At 36.8% G+C, this 26684-nt stretch overlaps 1 protein-coding gene across 7 annotated transcripts in view; it reads right to left on the minus strand.

Moving 5' to 3' along the window:
- RABGAP1L (RAB GTPase activating protein 1 like) overlaps positions 1-26684 on the minus strand; it is a 268625-nt gene that overhangs the window by 225769 nt on the left and 16172 nt on the right. For 5 of the 7 annotated variants that reach the window (XM_026063133.1, XM_026063169.1, XM_026063142.1 and 2 more), the window contains 2 exons: positions 2960-3127; positions 502-691 (listed from right to left, as the gene is read on the minus strand). In XM_026063133.1, the coding sequence (XP_025918918.1) occupies positions 502-691; positions 2960-3127 (358 nt within the window). Of the gene's footprint in view, positions 1-501; positions 692-2959; positions 3128-4357; positions 4448-26567; positions 26655-26684 lie in introns of those variants that run through there. The other 2 variants (XM_026063150.1, XM_026063158.1) reach the window with 2 other exon arrangements.

Below are 26684 nucleotides of genomic sequence, written 5' to 3' on the forward strand. Positions count from 1 at the left end.
AGAAATCTAATTAAGGCCCACAGCCTTGTATTTTAATATTAAAAAAGAAAAAAGTAACAATAAGAATTTTCCATTCTCATGTTTGGCTGTCAAAAGGTGACTGAAAAGACCCAAACTCTTTGGTAAATTATTCCTTTTTTATACCATGTCTCAGCGTTATTAAAAACGCTCCAGGAAAGCACCACTGAAATATCTTGTCTCAAAGCTCATCTATAGTGCAGTTCAGCAAGCTACCTGAAACTTAGTCTCACCTAGGGCTTGAGACACAATGAATATTATCTTGACCAAAACAACAGAAGAGCACAGGATATCAATGTGATAACAACCTATTCCTGTCAGTAATCCTATCCCGATCTGAAAAGGAGAGGAGGCCCCAGGGTATCTTCAGTACAGTTTCGAAATGGAGTCCCAGAAAGCCTTATATTCATTTTAAGATTAATTTGAAATTGCATAAAGGGAAAAGCTACCACTTTTGGGAGGGAGGGGGCCCTTTACCAGTACCTGAAGTAGAAGGGTCTAAAACAAGGTGCAGGGATGGCTGATTTTGACTTGCTGACACATCTCCAGCCGCCTGGCTGAAGGCATCACCGCAACCTTCCTGGTCAGCAGCACAGTTGTTCTGCTCTTTTTCAGAATCCCTCAGTATCTCTTCCATTGCCTTCTCCAGCTGTTCATCACCATTTGAAAACACCTGTAAGATGACAGAGATGACATTTTTAAAAACTACTTATATGAATATTATTTTTCAAACACACAGTCTTACTCATTGTAAAAGTTCAGAAATTCTGCTAAACAAGAGAACACACTAAGTAGCTATAAGATTGTATTATAATACAACCAAAACATGTCCATATTATTAAATGGAACTGACCGCACAAGGCCTCCAAGATTCATTGAACATTTGCAGACCGTGACTCATTATCTCTTCCTATGTAACTATGTAATACTACTAAAATTAGAAAAGAAGTTGCTATGTTAGTAAGCAACAACGAGTAAGAAAATTGTATATTTTTTTAAATTACTTATTAAATTCAAAATGGCAACAAAAAAAATAACGCTTACTTTGATGTCAACTTTTCAGGTATGCAGCATTAAAAAATAACCTCAACACAAACAAAAAAGTTGTGCTATGCTTGGGTAGTTTAAATGACAATGACCAAAATAAAAATAGCTACAAGTAAGAATACTTTAATAAGTAAATAAATCAATAATATACAGTATGTATATATTTGTATACACATATATACTTAAATATATAATTTAAAAAATACAGGCATCTGTGCACTAGTGAGGTAGTTATGGGTTTTTTTCTAAGATTAATTGGGAATAAGAGAAACACAGCATTCTCCAAGAAGTCAGATCTTTTTGAAAAGATGGTCAGAATTGAGTTTTGTTTCCCTTGGCAATTCAGTATTTCAACCAGCTCATGCCTCTGTGCCTAATCCTCACATCTCCTGAAGTTCAGCTCGCTGATCTCTAAGTGCTAACAGAAAATGACAGGCAACAGAATGACGCATTTCTGACAAATCAAAGGGACATTAGCTTTATAGACTTATCTATTTCTTACATAGTTCTCCATCTGTAGAACCAGAGTATCACAAGTGATTGATTATCTTAATATTCCCAATGGATAAACTGAGGCACAGAGAGGACAAGTAACCTGGCCACAGCTGTGTTCTTCCTCCTGAGTCACATAATATGACAATAGTCGAGCCAGACATTTGCATTCTAGTTTCACATGCCAGTCTGCTGCCCTTCCCACTAGTCAACATTGACAGCAATTTTCCCGTGATAAAGAGGATGCTAACATATACCTCAAAGCTTAGCACAGAAGTACACCGGAGCCCAAGATCCGAGAATCAACAAAATTCAGTCAAATATAATCCATAGTCTCATCCCAGTACATATAATACACATTCTCACTGTCAGCCCAATAACCATCCACCTAAAAACTACAGACCTCCCTTAAAATCTCAGATTTGTCTCTTCAGGTCCTCCATTCAAAACCAAGAGAGCAACAGCTTTGTCTTATAGAAAATTCTACTTTCTTAGCCATATCCAATACATTTCAGTTGTTTCACCTACCCTCCCACAAGTAGGAGGGGAACAAGTGTCAGGAAAGGGCAAGGAAATGGTCAGACATGTTCCCTAGAAAACATACAGCCTTCTACAAGTACTAGTATTTCAGACAAAAAAATGGAATGGCCAATACAAAGTTGCATCATGGATTCTACCTTCAACTCACACACCTCTTTCCAGATAGGATTACTAAAGCAGCAGCTAGTGTTTACATGCAAACAGAAATCATCAGTTTGCATAAATGTTCAGCAATTATTTAAAGACAAAGTGCTAATTGTCATTTCAAGGGGTGCAAATTCCTATTGTTCCAATAAATCAGCCACTGCAACTGAAATAGAGATGTCTAATGAACCAGTCAGCTGTTACCTAAATGTTAAAATATTTTGGCATTTGGAGGTAGAAGACTTTCAGAAAGTCTTAGTCGCATCTAAAATAGCACTAATGAAAGAAAACTAAATTAAAACACATAGAAAAGCAAGACTCAGTGTGGTCTATACCTATGCAACCTGTTACATTCTTTTATGAAAACAACATTCAGAGTCTCTGAACCCAAATTAAAGAATACTTCTTAAGCTTTAATCTGAAGTTGATCCTTCAAATAGAATTTTTAAATCCCTTTTTAAATGCATAAATTCACAGAATACTAACAAAGTTGACTCCTGAAGAAGTTACTGTAAGAACAACTGAACTGCCACTTTTGGTCAAACAGATTTGCTTAGTCTGAGCTGTTAATTTCACTGGTAATGAGCAATGACAAAAATTACTGTCCAAGAGTCTTTTCAAGCACGCACAAGTATCTTTAATTAAATATGCAAAAGAAGTTGCAACCTTTTGCTCAAGAGGAATCTTAACATGCATTTAAAATAAAGTAGTAGTAAACCTTTAGCTGAGGTTTTTCATCTTTTCCAGAAGACTCCTCTGACTGCTGATGAACCAGGACAAATTCTTCATTAATTATTGTGGATACAGTTTCAGGAACTCTACCAGCTTTGCTAAATGAAGTTTTGACTTCCATATCAGGTCTGTAGTCTCGTCCTGCCACATCAACCTAACAAAGAAGAAAAAATATTAAAGAACAAGTTTTGAAACTATAAATATGTTAAAAGGTGAAATATGAAGTTAATGTCAAGTAATACTTAACATTATATGAATATATAATATTTAATTACATTTCTCAAACCTTGATTTCATTGGTGYAAGAATATTTTTTTAAATAGCAAGTATGATTTTTATAATATCTATTTAAAAATCCTGTGATTTAACAGCAGACTGCTATATTTGAGTACTTCTCAGTAAATTATCATACAAGGGGAAGTCTATTTCAGAGCTTCCACTTCCTTTGTTTTTGATCCTCCAGAGCCTGCTCCCTCTACCACTCTAGTTCCTGCCTGTACAGATATATTTTGTAACTACACTGCGATCCATGTAGTGTGAAGAAGCAGATTATACGAAGACTAATTTTCCAAGAACTGCATATCAAAGTGCATACTATATATATGAAAATACAGTTAGCAATGGAGTATGTAAAAGAGGGGTTTTTTTATTATTATTTTTTCTCTGCATGTGAATGAAGTCAGCAGAGGTGATACTAAACCACAAAAACATGCTCCTTAGCAAGTTTCTCTCAAATCATCTACAGCAGAGTTAATCACACTAATTCAAAAAAAGTAGGCTATAGATATTGTGGAAATCCAGAACAACAAGTTTTCTCTTGTCTGCACAGATGCTAAAGAATATTATACTCAAACAAACAAGTCAAAATATTGATAAGTCTATACATACCAAGTTCATAAGAAATACAAAACCAATACCATTCCTAGCACTTCAAAACAATACCAGCTACTGTAGGAATCCACTAAATAAAGACTATCACCTACATTAATTCAGAACATTTTCATTGATTCCCTGTGGAATAATGAATTAGAATGAAGAACATTGTATGCTGGATACTGCTTTTTAAATTGATCTGTGTTCTTCTGTTTTGTATGCTAAAAAAAAAAAAAAAAGAGAGAAAATGTATTTTCAGACGCTCTTGATAAGTAGCACGCACTTCTAGATATGGTATACTTCCATAGCTCAGTTTCCTGAGAAATATCAGCCTAACTGAGGGCTGGGAGTTAGTGTGCTTAAGCCACAGAGTTCTGGAGGGTCACATAAGGGAGAGGGAAACGAGCTGCACACCCTAGTGCCTTCTTTGCAAAGCTGAACACATCACCTTCACCTCGAAGCTGGGCACAAGAGACCCAAAACACTGTTCAGGCCCTTACTTAACACTCACCAGATGCAGAGTATCAGTTCAGCACAGTCACCTGGAAAGTGTCCAAAGAGCGGGAGCTCAACCAAACTCCTATCGTGACCAGTGAACAAGGACAGGCTTAGCTTCACATTGCCTTTCACAGTAGTGCCATGGCAGAAAAAAAGCTATGCCTGCTTCTCAGTTAAAGCTGTAAAATAGTAAGTGATCAAGAAAAAAATACAAATTTATATCTACCTACAGAGAACAAAAAACCAGCACTCTTAACAGAAAATATAAAAGACTTGCAAGTCCTCCGCCATTCTGAATGGGCATTATTTAAACCTGCAAGTCACCAGAGGCAATTGTCTGGTAGCTTTGGACTGAAAAATGAGTCTGGGAAATAGATTGCTTTCAATACAAAAATATTTTGTAGCATTTTTGTAACCACAGTCAATATGTTTTTGCTCTTTCAAAGATTTGGGCTGTTATAAACATTTATACATGCAAGTCTACAAAAAGTCTCCCTATCCTAGCCACAATTTTACCTGTTAATCCAGTGAAGGCATTATACACAGAAATGCTAGAGTAACTAAAAAACTCAGATTCTTCAGGTAACTGACTTGTACATAATGCAAGTCTTGTTAGAAGGCTGACATTAGAAAAAAAGCCACTGAACTACAGCTACAATATTTAGAGATTATAAATTTGGATCAGCAGTTTAGCTCTGATCACATCTCCAGACTAAAGTCTCACAAGCATGAATATTTTTCAGACAGATGATGTAATGTGAGCTCCACCCAAGCCTAGGTTATGGATTCACTGCTAAAATAAGTTTTGTTTCGGTGTTTTTAAGCATCTTTCCTTTAAAGGTCTTTCCAGACGGGGAAAAAAAAAAAGTCTTAATATACCATATTTTAGATGTTACAAACACAGTTTATTAACTCCAGGTATTTTGAACAAATGCCACGTTGTGGAACGTTACACAAGAGCTTACACATTATTTGCAATATACGGACAGTCAAGTTTGAAATGAATATTAATTTCAAAGTAAATCCTCAATACAAAAGTGAAGGTCCACTGTTATGGAACTCTTGGAAGGCAAAGAAAGAACATAAAATGATGCTGCCCAAATACAGCATACCCCGAGTAACCATTACMTCTGCAAATTTACACCACCAGTGGAGAAAACAGCAAAGAATAACAGTCAGTCCTGCTGGCCACAGCAGAAGCAAAGACCTAGTTTTTCAGAAGCCTCCTCCCCTCCCACCCCTAGACCTATCGCTGGACTTTGTGAAGACGACGAAGAACAGCCCTCACAACTCCTTCTAGCATATTTGCAGAAAGGAGGGATCACAAGAAATGCTATTTTGACATAGTTTTGTCTCAGTCTAAGTTTCATTCAGTGACTTTTTTGCACATACCTGTGGGAGAATGATTAAAAGAGAAAGGCAAACTGCTTACATTAGCATATCACTAGTTCTTTCTGCATCAAAATGAGGACTGACAGGCACACTGTGAACTAGGAAAAGTTTCTGTAGCAGTATTTTAACAGTAAAAATCAGGGAAAATATACATTTTTTAAATCTGAGAAAAAGATAACAGAACTAGAGAAACATGCTGAACTCCAAAATACCTGTTCTTGCCCTACGTGCATTAAGGCAGCTTAAGAGAAGTCCTATTTCGTAAGTTTTAATCAGAAGGACTAAGAAAATCTTATAAACACTAGCCGACTGCAAGGAGTTTCTCATTCAGTTCAGGCACTTAAAAGCACACCATACAACTTCTTGTGATTACATTTGAGTTGCAATGCCTTCAGTGTCTCTAACAGTGTACTTCGAGCTTGTCTTTAAGATCTGCTTAACTACCACAACAGGTGCAGACACACACGTTTTTCAGCCATAATTACGCTAGCTGAATAAATTAATCGACCCCAGACCAGTTAACTCCATTTTTCATTACTGCCTACTCCAACCTGCCATCAGAGTTATTCATGCGAATACTCCCTGTTCCATTTCAATCAAAACAAACTGCATTAGTTTCCATTTAGTAGTCAATTTTACTTTAGTTGGGATGAGTTAGAAAACATGCACACAAACAGGTCAGACATTCAGAAAGTAAACTCTTCAACCAGAAGAGTAACACTCTGTATTTGTTGGTCACACAGGTACAGTTAGAAGAACAAGTCTAAAAACACGCCTTGTCTTCTGCTAAGACAACCTCTTGACATCAACCTCAGAGAACTCGCCATATGAAAATTAAAAGCAGTACTCTAGACTGCTCATGGAAAAAACGTGTATTATAAAGATGAAAGTCTCAGAGTGAATATACTCTTCATTTCCTTCCCCATTCTAGTCACATGCTATTTAGAAAGCAAAAGCTATACATACAATGCAGTATGACCAGGCTTTGATCAAAAGCAGTTTTTAAATGCCATAGACAAACTCAATTTCAAAGATCACAATCAAGACATATTTTAAATTCAACAGCTTGAGTAAGGCTAATGTCAGAGCTCAGGAATATAACTGGGAGTTTCAAGGCGTTTCAAGATTATTATGATTCGTACCGTATTAAGAAGTAAGCTACTTACAGGAAAAAAAGTTTCCATTTTACTACGTTATAAATATTTAAGCTTGAATACTTCAACTAAGCACTTGCAGAGAAAAGCAGTAAAGAGAGACTAAAACCCTCTTTTGAATGAATCATACATTAAGGTTATTTGGGGAAGAGAAGGAGTTGAACATCTGAAGGGGAGTTTTATCCTTTATTAACAAGAAAAAAGCAAGTGCATTCTGGACTTTCCAGTCACCTCTAGTCAGTAAACTAATGGTTATGATAGTTCCCTTTCATCTTTAGCTTTATTCCTGTTGAGGACATACTCCTTTTTCACTCATTACTCAGCAATGACTTGTAAATTTAAACTCCCCTTTTTCTTACAAAAGATAAAGAACAAATGACAGGTGTCACCAAATAGACTGGAGCAAAATCAAAGAACAGACCCCTATTATTAAACAAGCTTCATTTTTAGATCATCCTTTCAGAAAAAGAGCTGAAAATTAAGAGTGTAAGAATATATTCTTGATTGCTTTGGTCAGAACATACTAGACAGTTGAAGAGACGGAAGTCATGTTAAGTTTATTTTCTTAAGTTAGCAGCAGACTATCCTAGAGCTGCAGGCAGTCTCAGAATACAGATGAAACAGGCCTAGCAAATTTTGCTTTATTAGTTTAAAAAGTTATTGGCAGGGCAGTAACCATCAGAGAGGCAGTCAGGGACACAACAGTCAGTAAACATAATCCACCTCAGCCACTTTTGCATAAAGTGCGGTGGCTTAGCTCAAGCTGCTTGGGCAGCTGAGTTTCAAATGAATGACCATGGCTGCGAATACATGTTCTGTTCTGCCAGCACCGCTCCCAGGATAACAACCTCGCACCAGATGGTAACGTTAGTCCTAAACCACGAGAGCCAAGAGTCAGAGGGGCCCTTCCAACACCTTCAGGAAGACGACAACAAAATTTGCTTTGCACTTTTAAAGTTTGCTTTACAATAAGAAATACTGGAAGAATGCACTACTGCCACAAAAAAGTCTTATTTACAAAAGAAGCATCTTGAACAGTCACTCTTCCTTGTAGTAAAGCTTATTTTTCCTCCACACTTCAATCATCTATCCCAGACAGACAAAAACTCAGAAACCCAGGAATAGATACACATGAGGAAGTTTTCCCAAAACCAACTAAATAAAGCCAACTATATGATAAAAGGAGTAATATGAAAAAATAAAATAAAAACTTTGAAAAAAAACTTTCTGACAAACAGATTTTTCAGAGTAAGGGATCCTGGGGATACAAAGTAATTAATCAGACTGACCTAGCTTTAAAATAGGGAGGAAAAAAAAAAAAAAGAAACACTTCCTCTGAAAAATATCTTAAGTTGTACTGATACTACAATGACTGAAGGAAAGTTGTTGCTTTTCTCTGCAAGCTTTATTGCGTAGTTTTGGAGAAGTCACTTCATCTTTCTGTACTTGAATTCCCTATGTTCTGCTTATACAAAATTCTGTATAAACGTGAACTAAGCCATTTCTACTTTGAATACAGGCCTTTTGGGGGCAGAGACTGGACCTTACTATACATACGTAAGGGGCTTAGCAATAGAAGGCCCAAACATGATTTGCGCAAATGAATATATTTTTCAATTAAGTTCTGATTTGAGTTTAGCTGTGACCAAAGCTGTTCTAGTTCAAACTAAAACAGTTTCTTGATAAGCTTGGTAGCCCCTAACTAGTTCACACTGAGAGGGGAATAGGGGGAAAATGATGAATAAAACAAGAATGGCCAATATAAGAAAGCATCTTCCACAGCAAGGACTTCGGCCCACCTAGCAGCTGCTCCATGTACTGTCCAGCAACGCACCACAGGTTCACTGCAATTCCTAAAGTAACAACAATGGTGGAAGTTGAAGAACAGCAATTTCAGAGGACGCGTGTAGAGTCAGCACTGCATCAGATTATGGGAAACAGGAGGGAAATGCTTTTACTCCTCCTCTCCCTAACTCTTCCATGCATTTCATAGTGAATCCAAACACATACCACACGCACAGAAAAGTGTACACCTCCACAGCGACATACACACGCAGGATTTCTGGGCAGGGAAGCTCAAGACAGGCCACTACTGGCTACACAGTCACTGTCACAAGAGAAAGCGAACCAAAAGAACCAGAGGAAGGACCAACTGCTTTCCAGTCGCAAGTTGCTCTGCAGACCTGGTAAGACGCAAAAACTTCCCCATCAAACAGGACCCCAATAGTAAGTGTCAGTTTTTACACAAACCATCCTTCTGAGGCAGTCACCAGACATTTTTTGGTTTAGTTCCAGTTTGTGCTAAATACATTTTTCAAAGTTACTGCTCAAGTTCACTTTTGGTTCAGAAAAACATGATTTTTTTCTTTTAATTTTGTTTCAGTACTATACCCTAAGACAAACAAAAAGTTTTCATAAAACATAGAGCTATGAAGTAAACAGAAAAAGRCAATAAAAAGATTAACTAATTAAGATTAGTGTTGATATGTCAATTTTTAGTAAGCAACAATAAACTTGTTTTGAAAGAAAGCTTCCTGTGTTCTTTCAGGGCAACCAAGAGCAGCTAATGCATACTTTTTTTTTTTTTTTTTTAATGATACAAACAAAAGCAGGTCRTGCATTAAAGATGAGCTTGCAAAGCTATACAGTTTGCCTGATGATCACAAAGCCCAAATAGGGTATTGGTAAATAAGTTCTATTTTCCTAAGATTCTTCAAGGGAATCTCTGGGAACTTTCTGAGGTGAGGGTCCAATACAGCTATGTTCAATGGGCAAATTTACATTGAAGACCATAGTCTCTGTTCCCTTCTTTGATCCACAGAAGACAGTGCATAAGAGGTGAGAGCAAAAAGAGCGTTAAGCTAGCCTGAAATCTCAGATGATATCTTACTGTATTTGTATACTGTCCTACTCAGATATCTAGTTTACTGAAGTGATTTGCATCACATGCTGACTTACGGCTTCGGAAACCAGAAGCTGAACACACGCTGACAGTTATACACATGCAGAAGTAACTGAGCGTCTTGATCACTAGGTGGTTTTTTGGGTTTTTTTTTTTTCCAGAAAAATGTGTCAAAACTATGTATTAGCATATTTCTCATCCCCATGAGCTTGCAAACACTAGTAAGAGAGGCATAGTTCCTCCAGAAAGCTAATCAATGCTTCAAATACACAAAGCTTTAGCTTTTCAATGCTTTTTGACTCAAAGACTAAATGACCTTATAAATTTCTTTATTGTATGTATGTTGTAGAGTATATGTTGAAGCAGCACAGCTAATCATATTCCAAAAACCCTTTTCTTTTCTATTGATTGGGCGGACACACATGCAGAAGCAAATCCTAAATTTCATACATTTTGTTTAATCTCACTGACATCAAGAGCACCAGAATTTCACCCTTAATCTCAATTTCTCTTTAGTGTAATCTTTAACGAAGAAGCTAAGTATCTATTGTTTGCACTAACTACTGATTTATTATCCATGAAATCTTTCCAGTGTCTTATCTCTGGCAGTAAAAGCTTATGTCAAGCACACATAGGGGGGGGGGGTAAGCATTTACTTAGCTTACCAGTATTGTTTTCTGAAAGAAAATAAATCTAATATGAAGAGATGACTGCTTTATCAGTTTACTTTAAAAAATAAAAATCTTAATTCTTCTGGTTTCCATGAAAGCAATGTTAAGAGCCAAACCTTAAAAAAAAGAAAAGAAAAGAAAAGAAAAGAAAAGAAAAGAAAAAGAAAAGAAAAAGAAAAGAAAACACCGTACAATTAAAAAGTAATCACATAGCTTACTTTGGCAACACTGTCACCTCTGTGAAAGCAAACTTCTACCATGTATGGCAACAACAAATAATTGGTCCGTTTGTGGACAGCAGACTGTTTAGTTGTTGTACTGGGTGCCTAGATACAGAGACTCTGCAGACTGTTTTTACAYGTCAGTCTTATGCCCAAGGAATAACAATTTAAGAAAAATAGAATCAAGAACTACATTAGCAAGAAAATGTTTATTCTCCCTCAAAAACATACTACATCCCTCTCACATTAAAAGAACGCTAACCAGCACTTTTTACCAGGCCACATTACAACAAACACCTTAGCATTCACAAACGAGAGAAAAAGCTTTCCTGACTTGAAGCTTTAGATTATGTACAAGTCAGTGAACCACCTAAAAATTACAAAGATGTATAGTTGGGAGTCATTCAGGGAAAAATACTGTTCTTATTCATCTTAACTCTAAGATCGTTAGGGTGAAGAGCCCTTCTAGAGGAAGGGAAGGCACGTGGTACTGCAGTAAGACTCAGGCAAGGAAGCACCTGACATTTACAGCCAAAGAAGCCCCATGCCACTAACCTTCTCTTCAGCAGAGATTCTCAATCACTGCAAGACAAAGGCAAGGGAAGAGAGGCAAATTTAAAAACAAAACAAATCCACAAATCTGAACTCCTAAAATTCATAGGCTGAGGRGGCCACCACGAACACTAGAAGAAACATCACAGTAAGTTGCTAATTACAAAGGTAGCCCCCACTCAACACGGGTACTTTCTTTTTCTCAAACTCCAACACTTAAAAAAACAGAACAAAACAAAAAAAACCCACACCATTCAGGACAAGCTACACCCTAGACAAAACAGACTTAAAATAAGATTTGAGGGTTTTGTTTTTATAAAGAAACAAACAATTATTCAGGCCTAAAATTTGCTCACACACAAAAGTTACAAAGACGTGAGAAACACCAGTGGAAGAACAGAATTATTACACTAGCATATATGCCTCCTACTGACACATTAATTTAATCCATATTGCTTATAAGTTTAATCTATGCAAGCTAATCCAATTAAAGTGTTCAATCAATTTAAGAAAATCCATTCATTTCTTCTGCCAACTGAATTAAAAAAAAAAAAAAAAAAAAACTTTCTCCTCCCCCATCCCCTTCCACAAGCTACACCTTTAAAAAAGGTGTAAATAAGAGGGCTTTCCCTCCTCTAAAGATGTTACTCGTGCTTATGCATATCTTACTAACAAAGTGGCACATATATATGTCAAGTTCCGGCAAATGAGCTTACTAGATAGGCTACAAGGATTTCACACAACTAGTTTAAGAAGAGTAGCTCATTCTGCCTCAAGGCTAAAACAAAGCAAACAGGGCAAATAAAGTAACCCTGTAGCAAGCCTTCACACTGCTTCCCTGTCACCACCTAAGCACTGCCATTTAGTCTGGTCAGCCAGTGATTCATTTTTAACTTTGGAAAACATGAGGTAGCGGCAAAAAATATCTAATTTTTCTCAGCTGAAGTTTGACAAGGCAGAACTTAGGTTTCTTATATTGTTCACTGCTATATGATGCTTACACAGGCAGCACTCAAATTCAATCTGAGTGTTAGCTGATTTTACTGAAGAATATATTTTATTCCAGAGGAAAGCAATGGCATAGGAGAATTGTTTGTTTTAAAGAGATTATTTCATGTTTTAATCATTAATAGGAAGAAYAACAGTGTCAGCCTAATTTTGCCTATTTAACAACCTCTCTGKTAAAGAGATTGAATGTTTCAACCGGGTATTTTCTCCACGAGCTATTATTTCCAATAAAAATTACATGACACAATGCAAAAGAGACCATATGGAGAAGCAGTATGATATAATGCAGTAGTGATCCTGGACACCAATCTTTCTCCTTTCCAACCCAGTGCTTTTAAAGAGTCACTTCCAACATCACTGAAACACAAGAGAAATCTTGTCTCCTTGTCTGGCACTGACTGCCTTCAGTGTTAGTACAATCTTTATTCCTCCCAGAGTCAGAATTGTAAGCTATGACAACTGGTCTCTTGAGATTTGCAACTTGCATTTGGGGAATATGAGGTTTGGCAGATTTAACTTGCAATGTTTTGCTCTTAACCACAGAAGCTACCTTTATACCATCTAACCACAGACAACATAGTCGCTATTTCTCTTAACATTTCTCAAAAACAGTTAAAGTGTAGTTAACCCAGCACTGCACWGTGGGATAGACTAGATGATTGTTTCATGACCTCTTGTACTTTCTTTARTTATTTTTCTTACATCTTACTTCTTTCATTCTAACCATTGTCAAATGTAATCRTGAGGGTTGTAAATTAATAGCCACACCAGACATTTATTTGTATTATTCAGTCACAAATCTTCCAAAACTGCAAAAACTATGAGTTTTGATTTGGCAGCCATCTAGACTACTACTGCTTTTGTACCAAAATCATCTAATTTGAATGGTGCACCCAAGAATTCATAAGGAAGAAAAACATCCTTTACAATAGAAAACAAAACTAAGCTTCTCACTAAAAACAAATAAATATTTCCATAGAACTTTGCACCTTAAATCCTTTACAATCCAAACTAAGATCTTAAATTGTTACCTGCAAATTTAAATATTCAAATATAATCTGGAAAGATGAAGYGAGAAATCATGGTTATTTTAAAGACAGTTTAACTGGAAGCGAAACCTCCTTAAAGTAACAATGACTGCTTGAAATTCAGAAACTTGGACTATATAAAGGTATACATGACAACAGAAAACAACAGGAAATGGCCCTCTTGTCAACTACTGCCTGTCCTACCCCCAGGTATGATCAAGTGTCGGGCTGTAAATAACATTCTTATTTTCATTTGAACAGTAAATTCTTAACTTCCTCTGCACGCRGGAAGTAATCTGCTGGCATTGCACATTCATAGAGCAAATTATTTATAAAAATATTCTGAGATGCAGTTCTTCTGCTAATTCCAAAGGTCTTAATAGGACTAAAAAAAAAAAANCCCACTCACACCAGAGAATGGAAATTCATAAAAGAAAATAAAATTCTTTCCTTCATAAAAAATGATCTTCCACTTGTAAGAACAAGATAGTAAGTAGGTAATCAGATATACCYGGTAATATACATTGCTATATCTACCTACTCACATTAGAATATAAAAAAATTAAGAATTCTTCACTTTATGATTTTTCCATGTTAAGTCTGAGGAATCAATACAATTTGCTTACACCATCAATCAATATGAGAAAAATGAGGTTTCCCCTCAACATGCAGATCAGCATTAATGCGTTTCAAGTACCCAAACACTTCTAGGAATTGGTATGAGATGTGGATATGAAAGTTTCTGAAAGGTAGATACCAAGGAATAATGAATACTTTCCTTAATTAAAATGAAATATTAATTTTTTATGGCAATGAATTCTTCAGGAAGATTTATGTGTGTGATGAATTAAACTAACCAAATCATTCCAAATTCATTCTATAATTCAAGGCAGAACAGCTGCTTGGAAAGGCAATGTGAAAACTGGCTAATCCCTATACAAAAGCCCATTCATTCATAGCTAACAAAATGAGAAGAATATAATTGTGACCAAAAAAAAAAAGATATAAAGGAAGAATGCTTTAAAGTCATATGATCCTGCATCTGAAAAATCACATTAAAAAAAATGTTTCTATTGTACCACCTGAAGTTATCTTCAAATTCTAATCTAAGAATGGTCAAACCTTGAAGTGTCCAAATCTGTCACRTATATATAACGTGTACTGACGGAGGGCTTCTATCAGAGAACGTCTGCTCTGCTCCTGTATGAGCTGGATTTTCAGAGGATGCTATTCATAAGGTTCCCTTCCAAAATATTTTTCATCCCAAGCTCTAGAAAGCTCAAGTATTGCTCAGTATTTCTTCCACAGACTATCTGTACAGAGGAGTGAGAAAGGGAATATACATGCATGCCCTTTTTCCAAGGCACAATTTTTCTTATTTCATCTCAGAAACACATAATGATCAGGATTTATTTCCCTCCTAAAGGACTAAAGAAAACATTGACTTCAAAAAAGATTAAAACTCAAGCAATCAAAAGACAGAAATGATCTTTTAAACATTATTTTACATTTTTGTTTTAAAAATTCCTTTAAATAGCTAATAAGTACATCTCATGATATCACACAGAAGACTTTCATAAAAAGGCACTTTTAACCAGTGATCACAAGCAAGAAAGATTCCCAGTGGGTAAATTAATCTGGGGCTGCCAAAGAGTTGTTTTTATTTTTTGTAGCTTTTTTCCAGAAATCAAATCTGATAAGCAGATATGCTTTACTGGGTAAATTTTATGTGAAAGATCTCAGGACAAAAAGACTTCTTACATCTTTCTTATAGTGAAACTAACCATTATTGGGCTCAAAGAAAAATATTTCAAAACATTTCTGTATAAATAAACTCAGATTCTCAGGCAGATCGCCTTTAATTATCTAGATCTTATGCATTGTACTTATTCAATTTAATGATTCTCATGGATTATGTTTGGTGCAAGTCTCTGGCTAAGCTAGACAAGTCTATAACATAATAGAATAAGACGGAAAGAGGGAAAAGATGTCTTAAATAACAGTACAGTTGTTCACACCACTACCAACTACAACAAGAAAAATCTTGCAAAAAAATCTGTTACATGACTTTTGTTAGTTTTCATGATGCAAATGTCCTGTCTAACATTCCCCCAACAACCATGAACAAAAACCGTATTTGCCTGTTGAAATTTTTAGTGCTATACTGAAAAGATTCTCATGCCTGCAGAAAAGAAAAAATTTTGAGGAGCCAAAAAGCTGAATCTCTAATTGCTATACCTTTAAAAAAAAAAAAAAAGTCTCCATCTCTCAAAGTCTAAGATAGTTTCCCAAATATAAGCATACAGTACTATGGGTTTCAGCACAACTGATACCTGGTTATAACGAAATGCAGATGTAAAAGCTTACTATCAATATTTACAGACTAAATACAGCCCCCATTAAACCTTTTCACTTCTGGAAGCAAATGGAGGAAGTTAAGGGCAACTAATCTAACACATAAAATTCACAGCTGTTTGAAGAAGTATGAAAGGTCATGCTCCATTAAATTATATATAATCACACATTTCCCATACCAGTATTTTCAACATCCTACTTGGTCTCCATTTAGGGGAAGTTTTAAGCTATGAAATTCCTAAACACAGTACATGTTAATGAAACGGCAAACACACAGTTGCGAGACTGTAAGGCTGCAGCAGCTAGCAAAGGTGGGCTATCCCAAGCAAATTCAGAGCCAAAGTTTTAGAATGGGTAAAGCTGACACCACCAGGGAAAAGGCAGAGCAAAGAGGAAAACAAGATATACCTAACCGGTATTTCATTTATGTTGATGCTGATACAATATTTATACCCCAAATTAACGCTTTCATTTATAAGTCATGCTTTACTTCTGATAATTACAAAGGTAAAATTAAAGAGGTGCCAGGACACACAGACTTTTTTTTAATTGGTTATACCAGAGGTATAACCTCTTAAATGCATATCAGCAATGTGTTTGTCTATAATCCCAACATAACCACCTTTTACACCTTTGATTCAACTACACAACGAAAGGAGAAGGACAATAACTATTCTGATCTCCATAAACCTCTTTTGGCAAGATATGGTGTAAGATATTCATAAGTATCTACTCATGTCTTTCCAAGCTCACAAAAGCCATTAACCCATGGAACAAGTAAACCATTTTCAATACTGTACAGGGAATCCATACGCAAAATACGAAGTACAACCTAGATGAGCATCAGCATTCTGTCATACATCCACATCAAAGCTCAGTCTTCAACAAACCCAACAAAGTATCCAAACCCTACTAATGCAAAAATCAAAATTCAGGTGTTCAGAAGCCCCAGCAAAACAGCTGGTATTAACTGCCCATCAACACAGTATAAGAAAGAAATCTTATTATGGAACTTCACATGAAGTTATTTGTGGAAAATATACAAAATAACACAAAATAATACTTTTTCCATGCTCCAATTCACAATGAGACTGCTGGAGTTTACTTACTACCAGAAAGAACAAAAGGTGTAATCAAAGAGTCCAAGAAGAGAAACTGGGAGGGTAGATTGGAAAAAGGGTCACTTACATTTGTCTTATTATACTCTTCATCTATGCACTCTAAGAGTGCTTAGGCTCCTGTCAAAAACCAGATATCAGTTAACATTTCAGTCTGACCCATTACAGTCAGCCTCACTTTGAGATGTGCCAGTATGATGAAATAAAAGAATAATCAGAAAAGGGAAGTTGTAAGGGTCAAAGAGTCAGAACAACAAGCCCAGGAAACCTAAGAGAAGCTTCTAATCACATGGGAAGCTTCAAACTTCATGTTTGCCTTTTGGGGACTGGCAAAGTATTTTCTTGGATATTTTGATCAACTCTTTCCCCCTACAATTCTTATACATACCTATTGCAAGAAACAGTAACAATTATCCAAAACAATGTGAAATATTTCTCGAATTTTCTACTGTGCCCTTAGTCACCTCCATTCCTTAGTCCTGTTTCCTCAAAATCATTAAACAGTTATCTCCAAGAAGAATTCTAGCTAACAGCTCTCAATTTCTTGTGGTTTATACTGCAAACACTAATTATTAAAGTATTAGCAATGAGGATCAAGGATAATAGGGAGAATACCTTTTCATGGTGGAAGTGGATGTGCATATGTATGCGTATGAGCAAACAACTTCTGAGTATGTGAACAGAAAGGATTAGTATCTCCAAGGACTTGTCTTCACGGCACTGCCTGATCGAGTTTTACTCCCAGTCCAACTGCTGGCATGCATAAAAAGCTCTCATTCACCTCTAGTGCTGTTTTGTACTCAGATGCTCACTTACACCTAGATTTAAGCTGGAAATGTTGATACTTATATGCTAGAAATAGTAAGACCTCAAAAATACAGGAAGTGAAGTTACAACAACCCATCAGTTTCTGTGATTCAGTGATCATCCAATCGCTGAGTAAATGTAGTCATTCTGACAGCATGGTTACTCGTTAGACAGTAGAACGTACCTTTTTTGAATATAGTAACTCAATCTGTAATCAGGTGTTAAACAGCAGAACTGCCTAAAGCCACTGACACTCTTTGCACTTTCTCTGCTACAATCGCACAAGTCGCACACTGGAAGAGAGGGGACAACTGAAGTGACTGACAGACAACCCTGGGGAAAAGGGCATTTCTTTAGTTAGTCCACCACTCGATGACACAAGCACCCATGTCAGCGCAATAAATGAACAGACACAGAAATAGGTAGCTGGCAGTAGGTGACTTATGCAGCACTGCCACCAATAAATTACATATGAGACTTCACTTCAAAGTAACAGGAAATAATGCAAGTATATGTCAGGGGAACAAAATAAAACAAAGGGTGAGGGGGTAGAATTCCTTCCTCTGCCACGGGCACTTCAAATGGCTCAGCCTAAATCACATAATCAAAGACTAAAATCTAGACATGAGGTAAGACCAAAAATCAGGTTASTATGAAAAAGTAATGAAATGTTCAAACACTCATAGTAGAGGAAAATATAGCAGTATGCTACTAAGTACAAAGAAAAACATTCCATATTGTTTTTGAGAGCTTATTTTAAAAGTTTAGCTAGTTATTAAATTGTTCTGCTTAGTTCTAAATTTTTAAAATTCTGGATTTTATTTTTTTAAATAAATGTACACACAAAGACAGTGCCTCAGCTAGGGATTACTAGATAGCTTTTTATCCTGATGCTGATTTGCATGCAAAGGCCTGAGAGCAGAAAAAGTATAGGAGAGTCTTCATCCTAAAGTTAAAATTTTGGGAAAGGAGTAGAGTGTTGGACAGGGAAGAGAGAAGACTAACACACAGACACACGTTTTTAAATTGCAACATATTTGTCAGAAAAAATATTGTGGCAAATCTGTGGACCTCAGCAAAATCATTTTATCTAATCACATTTCAAAAGAAAGCCACAATATTTTACATACATTGCAGGAAAAAAAAAAACTATCTTAGTTATTATGCAGAAACAGTAGATAACAGGATTCCAGAYTGCAGAGATTTCAGACCTATGCAAAGTGCAATAATCAAGTCAAAAATGTCTAATCTGAATTACTTTGAATTGTTTTCCCCTGAAGAAATTTCAAAAGGTAAAGATGGCTATAAAAATTAAAATCAAAATATTCAAAAATACTTGGAGACATGCTAATATTACTCTTCTGTAAGGCAATAATGCTAAATGAATAATTGTACTAAACAGAAAAGCAGTGCATTTCAATGTAACTACTTTTAAAACAAATTATTGCTGTGGGGTTTCTTGTATTTCTAGTTAAAATATAAACCAATTTATAATAAAAGAAAGTGCCATATCCCAAAAAAGTAGTGAAGATTATCAAAATTAACTAAGCAATTAGTTCACATTAAAAGTCAATCCTTAAAATACAATTTTCACACACAACCTTAACCCTTAACCTTTTTCTCTCCAAAAGGAGAATAAGAATTTTAGCCTATCACATGCATGGATGACTGCAACAGACTGCAAACAGAACATGTTTGGAATATGCTTCCTACCCAAGAAAAATTTGACTGTATGTCTTAAAAGGTACACAAAACTGACATGACCTAAACAGAAAGTTCAGCTATACCTGAATTAAAAGTACAGCTACTTAACTCAGTTCAGCACCCTGAAAACACAGAGGCTTAAGAATCGCTTATCACTGATACTAATCATGGGAAATGTGATCATTCAGAAAAGCCTTAAATATACAAAATAATTGTCTCCAATTACTACTTAACAACAAAAGACAAATATATCTTTCGACCTGTTAAAAGTAATCAAACTATATTTGGAATCTTTTAAGAACTCAAGGCATTTCTACTTTCACTGTTTTCATGTTTCTCATTACAATAACATTAAAATACTCTGTATGAAGATCTGTTTATGACTCTCTTCAAGGAAGTCTATAATGTTTATTTATTCTTTTAAAGAATGTAACAGCACACTTACTAGGATTTCAAGATGATTGTGATCGCATAATTAAGCTGCAATGAAAGAGGAGACACCAAAGAAATCCAGAAAGGTCCAACACATGCTAGTATGCCACAAAAGCATTATTATGTTGTCCATGTCAAGAATTATCAGGATATCAACAGGTGTTCTTAACAGAAGATTTTAGATACAGGACATCTTCTCTCAGAGAGAAAAAAAAAAAAAAAAAGAGAGAGAAAGCACAGTGCAGAACTAATGGTATGCAGGACAAGTTGGTGATTATCTGAAAAGCTGGCCAAGAGAAAAAACAAGGAGAAGTGTAACTTCAAGACTATTCCAAAACTACTAAATAAGTGCACTCAGCAGTATTCCTTCCTGGAAACTTCTATCATACAGTTGCACACTGCAATACAATACCAGCCATATAGAAGTCATGGTAAAGGAGGAGTAAAAGCATATAACATAAGAGACATTCTGACAGTTGTACTTGCCTGCCAAAAAAGACCTGGTAGCTCATGAACAGTAAGTTACTCAAAACTGATTCCTTACATTAGAAGGACTACTACTGCAGAAGTTTTATAGCAAGTACTGAGAAAGGATTTTGTTGTCTATTATATTCATCTCCCTTCCATTCTTCACCCATGTCTCTCACCTAATATATGATGCTGAGCAAGTCACTTCACCCTTCTTTTCCCCTTAGCCCACTAGTAACACAGAAATCAAACYCAGCTTCTTAGTAAATACCCTTCAACATCTGTTCTTAGATTCATTCACTGACTATATTCCTATTGCAACTGATCATTTACTGGTTCTTAAAAAAATACCTTTCTACTTTCCTTTCTCTGCCCTTTGGCTTTTGGGTTTTTTGTTTTGTTTTTTTTTTCCTATTTAGAAAACATGTGGGAGATACTAACAAGATTTTGAGCAGTGAAGTCATGGAGTTGTCCACCAGCATTAGCAACAAACTCCACTATATGAGTTTACCAGCAGACTAACATGAAATGAAAGATCACATTCAAAAGGCTAATACAAAGACTGCAATTTTACCATTAACTATAGGGTTTACTGAGGGTATTTTTGTATGGAAGCATAACTCCACTTGAATACCYTTCCACTATTTGTGTACATTAGAAATTAAGGCAGATCTCCCAAACGTGGAAAAAAACGTATTTCTAGACCAACTGTACACAAAAGACCTATTCAAACACTAGAAGCTAAACCAGTAACTAACTTACCTGAGTTTACAACCATGGCTTTACTTTGGTACTATTAGGTCAATAAAAGTATATCAACACAAATCAAAAATAGTTATACAAGTTAAGAAACTGCAGAAAATCTTAAACACATGCAGAGAGTTTAAACCAAGAACCTTGTTTCAAATTGCTTGCAAAGAATATAACTCACCAACTCTCGCAACTAACTCACTTTTCTCAAATAACTGAAAAACATAAAAGATAACAGCTGAGACACTGAATGAATACATGAAACAAATCTACCCCCTACACACATTTAAAATGGTCCAGTTTCCAAAATCGTTTTATTCCAGCAATTTCTAAAATGGATTTATGCATCAACAAAAAAACATGAAATTAATCCCAATTTAAAGCACTAACATACTGATTGCATTAAGTTAAATGTTAACTCAATCATCTTGCTGCTAAGTATCAATATCTCATTTTTATTTACAATGCACAAAAAAAAGGGAAGGGCATACACTGAAACTGTAAATTTCTACCTGGAATTAATTATGTGAAAAATATTTAAGGTGTGGCTCATATTTCTCATTGTTGTGTCTTGTCTGCACCACAGTACAAGTTGCGCTATACATTTTAGACAGGACTTGCTCCCTCATCACAAGAGCTTGATAATGCTTACTGCTTGCTCCTAAAAAGAACTGACATCTTTCATTCAAACGTTTTATGCTGAGGTTAGAATCATTTTTAACCAACAGCCAAAAAAAAATTCTTTTTGAAGTTTTATACATTTCTAGATATGAAAGGGTAAAATAAAACAGTCCTGATCTCTGCTTCAGAAGCACCCAAAAGGTGGAAGCAAGGACAGGCTACCCAAGAGGAATACAGAGACACAGCCTGCGCATGCAGGAATGGCATTAGGAAAACCAACACTCAGCTGGAGCTAAAACTAACAAGGGATGAAGGGCAAGAGGAAAGGGCTCCTCTACCAGTAGCAGTAGGAAAGCTAAGGAAAAAGTCAGCCCTTCTGCTCAATGGGGCAGGAGACCTAGTGACAAAGGAAACTGAAAACTCAATGCCTCTTTTGCCCCAGTTTTCCCTGGTAAAGACCGCCCTCAAGCCTCCCAAGCCCCTAAGCCTAGTAGCAGACTCTGCAGGAGTGAAGGATTACCTACAAAAGAGGAAGATGGAGTTCAGGAGCACTTCAACAACCTGGAGGTACACAAGTCCATTGGACCAGAAGGGGTGCACCTGACAGCCCCGAGRGAGCTAGCCAATGTCACTGAAAGGCTACTCCCTTTCACTTTTTTAAAATTCATGAGACTGGGGGAGATTCCTTATGACTGGAAAACAGGTGAACACCCACATTCAAGCAGGGCAAGAAGAAGGATCCAGGTAACTACAGGCCAGTCAGCATAACCTCAATGCATGAGAGGATTAAGGAGCAAATCCTCCTGGAAGCTATTTCTATGCCCAAGAGGAACAAGAAGTTGTCTGGGAACAGGCAGCTTGGATTTACCAATGACAAATCATGTCTGATCAACGCAACAGCTTTCTGCAATGAGATGAGTGGCTCAGTGGAYGATGGAAGAGCGGTGGACACTGTTTACCTTGATTTTAGCAAGGTCTTCAACATAGTCTCTCATAGTCTTTCTGTAGCCAAACTAGTGAGACAGGGACTAAGGGACAAGAAGGTGTTTGGAAAACTGGCTGGACTGCTGGGCTCAAAGGATACCTATCAGCAGTATCAAGTCCAACTGGCAGCCAGTTACAATAGTATCTCTCAGGCATCAACACTGGGGCCAGTAGTGTTTAAAGCAGTTATTAATGACTGGGATGATGGGACAAAGCGCACTCTTGGCAAGTCTGCTAACACCACCAAACTGGGCAGAGTGGTCAATATACTGGAAGGCAAGGCTACTATTCAGAAGGTCCTGCACAGGCTGGAGGAATGCACTGGCAGGAACCCCAGGAAGTTCACAAAGACAAGTGCAGAGTCCTGTACCTGGGACAGAATAAGCCCATGGGACAATAGAGGCTGGACACTAACCAGATATTAAGCATCTTTTACAGAAAAATACCTGGAGGTCCCAGTGGACAGAAAAGTTGAAAATGAGTCAGCAGTGTGCCCTTGCGGCAAAGATGGCCAAGCACATCCTGGGCTGTTTCAGCAGGAGTCTAGCCAGCAGGTCCAGGGAAATGATACTTCCCCTCTATTCAGCACTGGTGAGACTGCATTTGGGGTCCTGTGTCCAGGTTTGGGCTCCCCAGTGCATTGATGTGCTAGAGCAAGTCCAGCGGAGGCCAGCAAGCTGGTCAGAGGGCTGGAGCACATGATGCACAATGTGAGGCTGAGGGAAGTGGGTTTGTTCAGCCTGGAAAAGAGAAGGCTCAGAAGAGACTTTATTGCTGTCAACTATCTAATGGAAGAGTGCAGAAAAGACAGAGCTGGACTCTCCTGGATGGTGCACTGTTACAAGAGGCAACAGACACAAGCTGGAAAGGAAATTCGGATGAGCTTACACAATAAAATTCACTGTGAGGGTGGTCAAACACTGAAACAGGTTGCCCAGAGAGATGGCAAGGTCCAGAGCAACCTTATCGAAGTCAGTTTTGCTTTAAGTAAAACTTTGCTTTAAGCGGGGGGCTGGATTAGATGACCTTCAGGAGTCCCTTTCAACCTACATTATCCTAGCAYTCTATTTCATAACATTTCATTCAGCAATTCTTGTATCATCTATTACTTCTTATCCATATAGGAGACTTTAGTTGTCCTATGCTTATAGTAAGCATGCATCCAATAGGGTACACAATGTAAACATCCCTTATCCACTTGTCATTAGAACTTCTTTTCTTTGTACTGTTTTGCTTCCAATAAGTCCCCCGTAACTAGGGAACATACGTTTTCAACACCAGAACAGTTTTGTACTTTTAAGCTCATTTGGTCTAAAAAACATACCTTCTTTGATATCCTGATTCATGTCTGAGGGAGGATAAGATCAGGAATGTAGAGGGCAGTGACCCATCTTACTTTGTGGCAAAAATTTTAACATTTCCCCTGTCTACTTAAAAACATTAGAAAGACATCTGTCCTTGCTGTTCTTTCCAAAGAACAGGAAAAGACCTGCCAAAGGAACAATACATAGAGTTTTCCCACAAGGGCCTTACTCATCTTTCATAGTAATCAATTTAACTAAGCAGGCTTTGGAAACTGATTTTATTTATTCATATATSACTTATAAATGTTCACACATGCACACCCCCTTAAAAAAAAAAAATACTTTTTCTCTCTCAATGTCACAATGTTCCCTCTTGGGACACTTCTGACATGAAATTAAGTAAATGCCTTAAAAATTCATAGAGGTATTTTCTAATAATCTACACAAATGTTCTGTTTCATTTTTAAATTAAGAATACATAAAAATGTGAACAAATAAATTTCAAACTCTTTTCAAAACACTTTAGGCTTTGTTTATGAACCATGACCCTGTCAAAGAAGAGAGAGTTACGTCAGTGATCCAGGTTACAGTAATGGCTCCTTTAATAGTTGTACCAGTACAACAAACAGAGTAAGATGAAGGCAGGAACGGTCAAAAAGCATGAGTTTCAAAAACCACATCTTAGGAAAACATACCTGAGAACATCTTAATCTCCATTAAAAGGATAACTCCATGAACCTTAATGTCAATATTTGAAATGTACATTTTAATTTCCACTTAGCAGCTGTAATAAGAAGGCCAAGATTAAAATTCATGGAGAGAAACTGAGAGCTATTACAGGAAAGATGAGTATACCTGGTAGTCAAAAGAGAAATGAAGGGTTTACTGTTGTGATTTGACAGAATTTTGTACCTATTATTTGTTTAAGAGTGCTGCTATACCAAGTTCAAAAAAGTCAATACAGCATATCAGTCCTTTGAGTACATAAAATGGGTATAATCTAATGACAAATTAATGTAGACTGGAAATCAGAGGAAGGTTTTATAATTAAGCTTAATCAAGTTTGGAACAGCCTTCCAGTTATAGCAATGGTGACAAAAATTACAGCTGATTCTGTGTAAAGTAGAGCTCAATAAATTTACAAAAGCTTCTATATAACAAAATGCCCAGACGGTTCCTCACAATTAATGACTCAAAGTCTACAGAGAAGAAGAGAAGAATATGCAAAGGCAAGAGTAAGACTAAACTAAAGATACTACCATGGACAAACGGGGGGGAAGGGGGGGAACAGAAATAGTGGTGGCCSTATAAGAAAGTAGTAGCCCATTTAATGTTGGTGAAAACAGAAAAAGAGACAAAGGATACCATGGCTCTACAATCAACGTAAGCCAGTACTGACAGCAAAAGAAGAGCTTCTACCACCATCACTATCATTTGCTCCCTTCACAAGTGGCATGAGCTAATCAAATATACAGGGTAGTTTTTAGCAGTAAGGCTGTCTCACATTAAGTTACACTGATCATAAAACCATGTCCCAGATAAGCACATCACCCATCGTAGTTTGCGTGACTATAGCAGGACTACAGTTAAGCCCTCCTCTCCACCAACACACTTCTTCCTCCTGCAGATTGATACCGTGTGACCAGGCAAGTAAACCAGTTCAGGAAGTTGTTCTAACTGAAAAGTAACTCGGGGTGGGGAAAAAAGAAATAAAGAGTACCACTTTTTGACCAGATTAGTTCTCTTAAGAATCTCACTTCCTGACTGCGTAGTTGTGTTGATGACACAAGGGAAGGAGCAGCTACAACTCAGACTGGCTTCAACAGCACCTGCAGTGCACACCAGGAGGTTGGGTTCCACAGAAACCCACATTATGCCCTGGATCCTTTTGCAATCCTCTTCTTAACATCACTAAATCTTATCCTGCGACTCATTGTTTAAAGGAGTAGATGCTATTTTTTAACCAAGCATTATTCCATTTCGCTGTAACTATCTTAAAGAAAACACTGCAGACAATTCTCAGATCTAGCTTCAGTTCTTACAACACTGGAACTAATTTGTGCTTACAATACATAACTATATTTGCAGTACATTGAAGTTTAAAGTGCAAACTAACCTCTTCTTAGTATCATTAGTATCATATAATCCATATACACAAATATTGGCTACAGTCCTACTTTAAACCTAGACACATGCTTAATCTGCAGAACCAATTTTATACACCCAGCAACTCTACACACAATTTGGAGCAGTAGACAARCTGAGGGACACTCAGGATGTAGCCTCCATCAAAGGGATTCAGTCAGGCAAGGCCACACTACCTTGCATGGATTTACAGGGAGAACATGTTGCCTATAACACCAACAAGAACTCTTCTGGGAGACAGGAAATACAGCTGCCCTTTACCAAAGTTTTATTTGAAAAGTCACCAACGTGACTGTGAGACTACAGCTTGAAGTGAAAGATAGAAGCTGTTTACCTAGGTGAACTACTTTTTATTTTTTGCTAGGTTTGCTTGTTTTAAAGAGTTGATGCTTTAAATCTTTTTTTCCTCTCTAAACAAAAGAACAGACGCATGCAAAATCCCAGACTAAGAAACGTGGTAAGTTATGATTAATTTATAAGGTAACCAAAAACAAGCAATCTTAGCAACACAGCTTTGTGAGAGCTACAATAAGAGCAAAGTACATGCCACACTTCAGAAACACAAACAAGCAGACTCGCCAAGTCCGTTTCATTCAGAGTGCCATACCTGCTTCAGATGGTTTCAGCAGGTTTTGAAGTACCCTTTCCCGAAAACAAGGATTTTTGTACTAGGTTGCTGCAACGGAGGGCCTAACTGTGGAGGGGAGTTTAAAAAAAAAAAAAA

The sequence above is a fragment of the Apteryx rowi genome, unplaced genomic scaffold (assembly GCF_003343035.1).
Source record: "Apteryx rowi isolate R43461 unplaced genomic scaffold, aptRow1 scaffold_100, whole genome shotgun sequence".
NCBI classification, from domain to species: domain Eukaryota; kingdom Metazoa; phylum Chordata; class Aves; order Apterygiformes; family Apterygidae; genus Apteryx; species Apteryx rowi.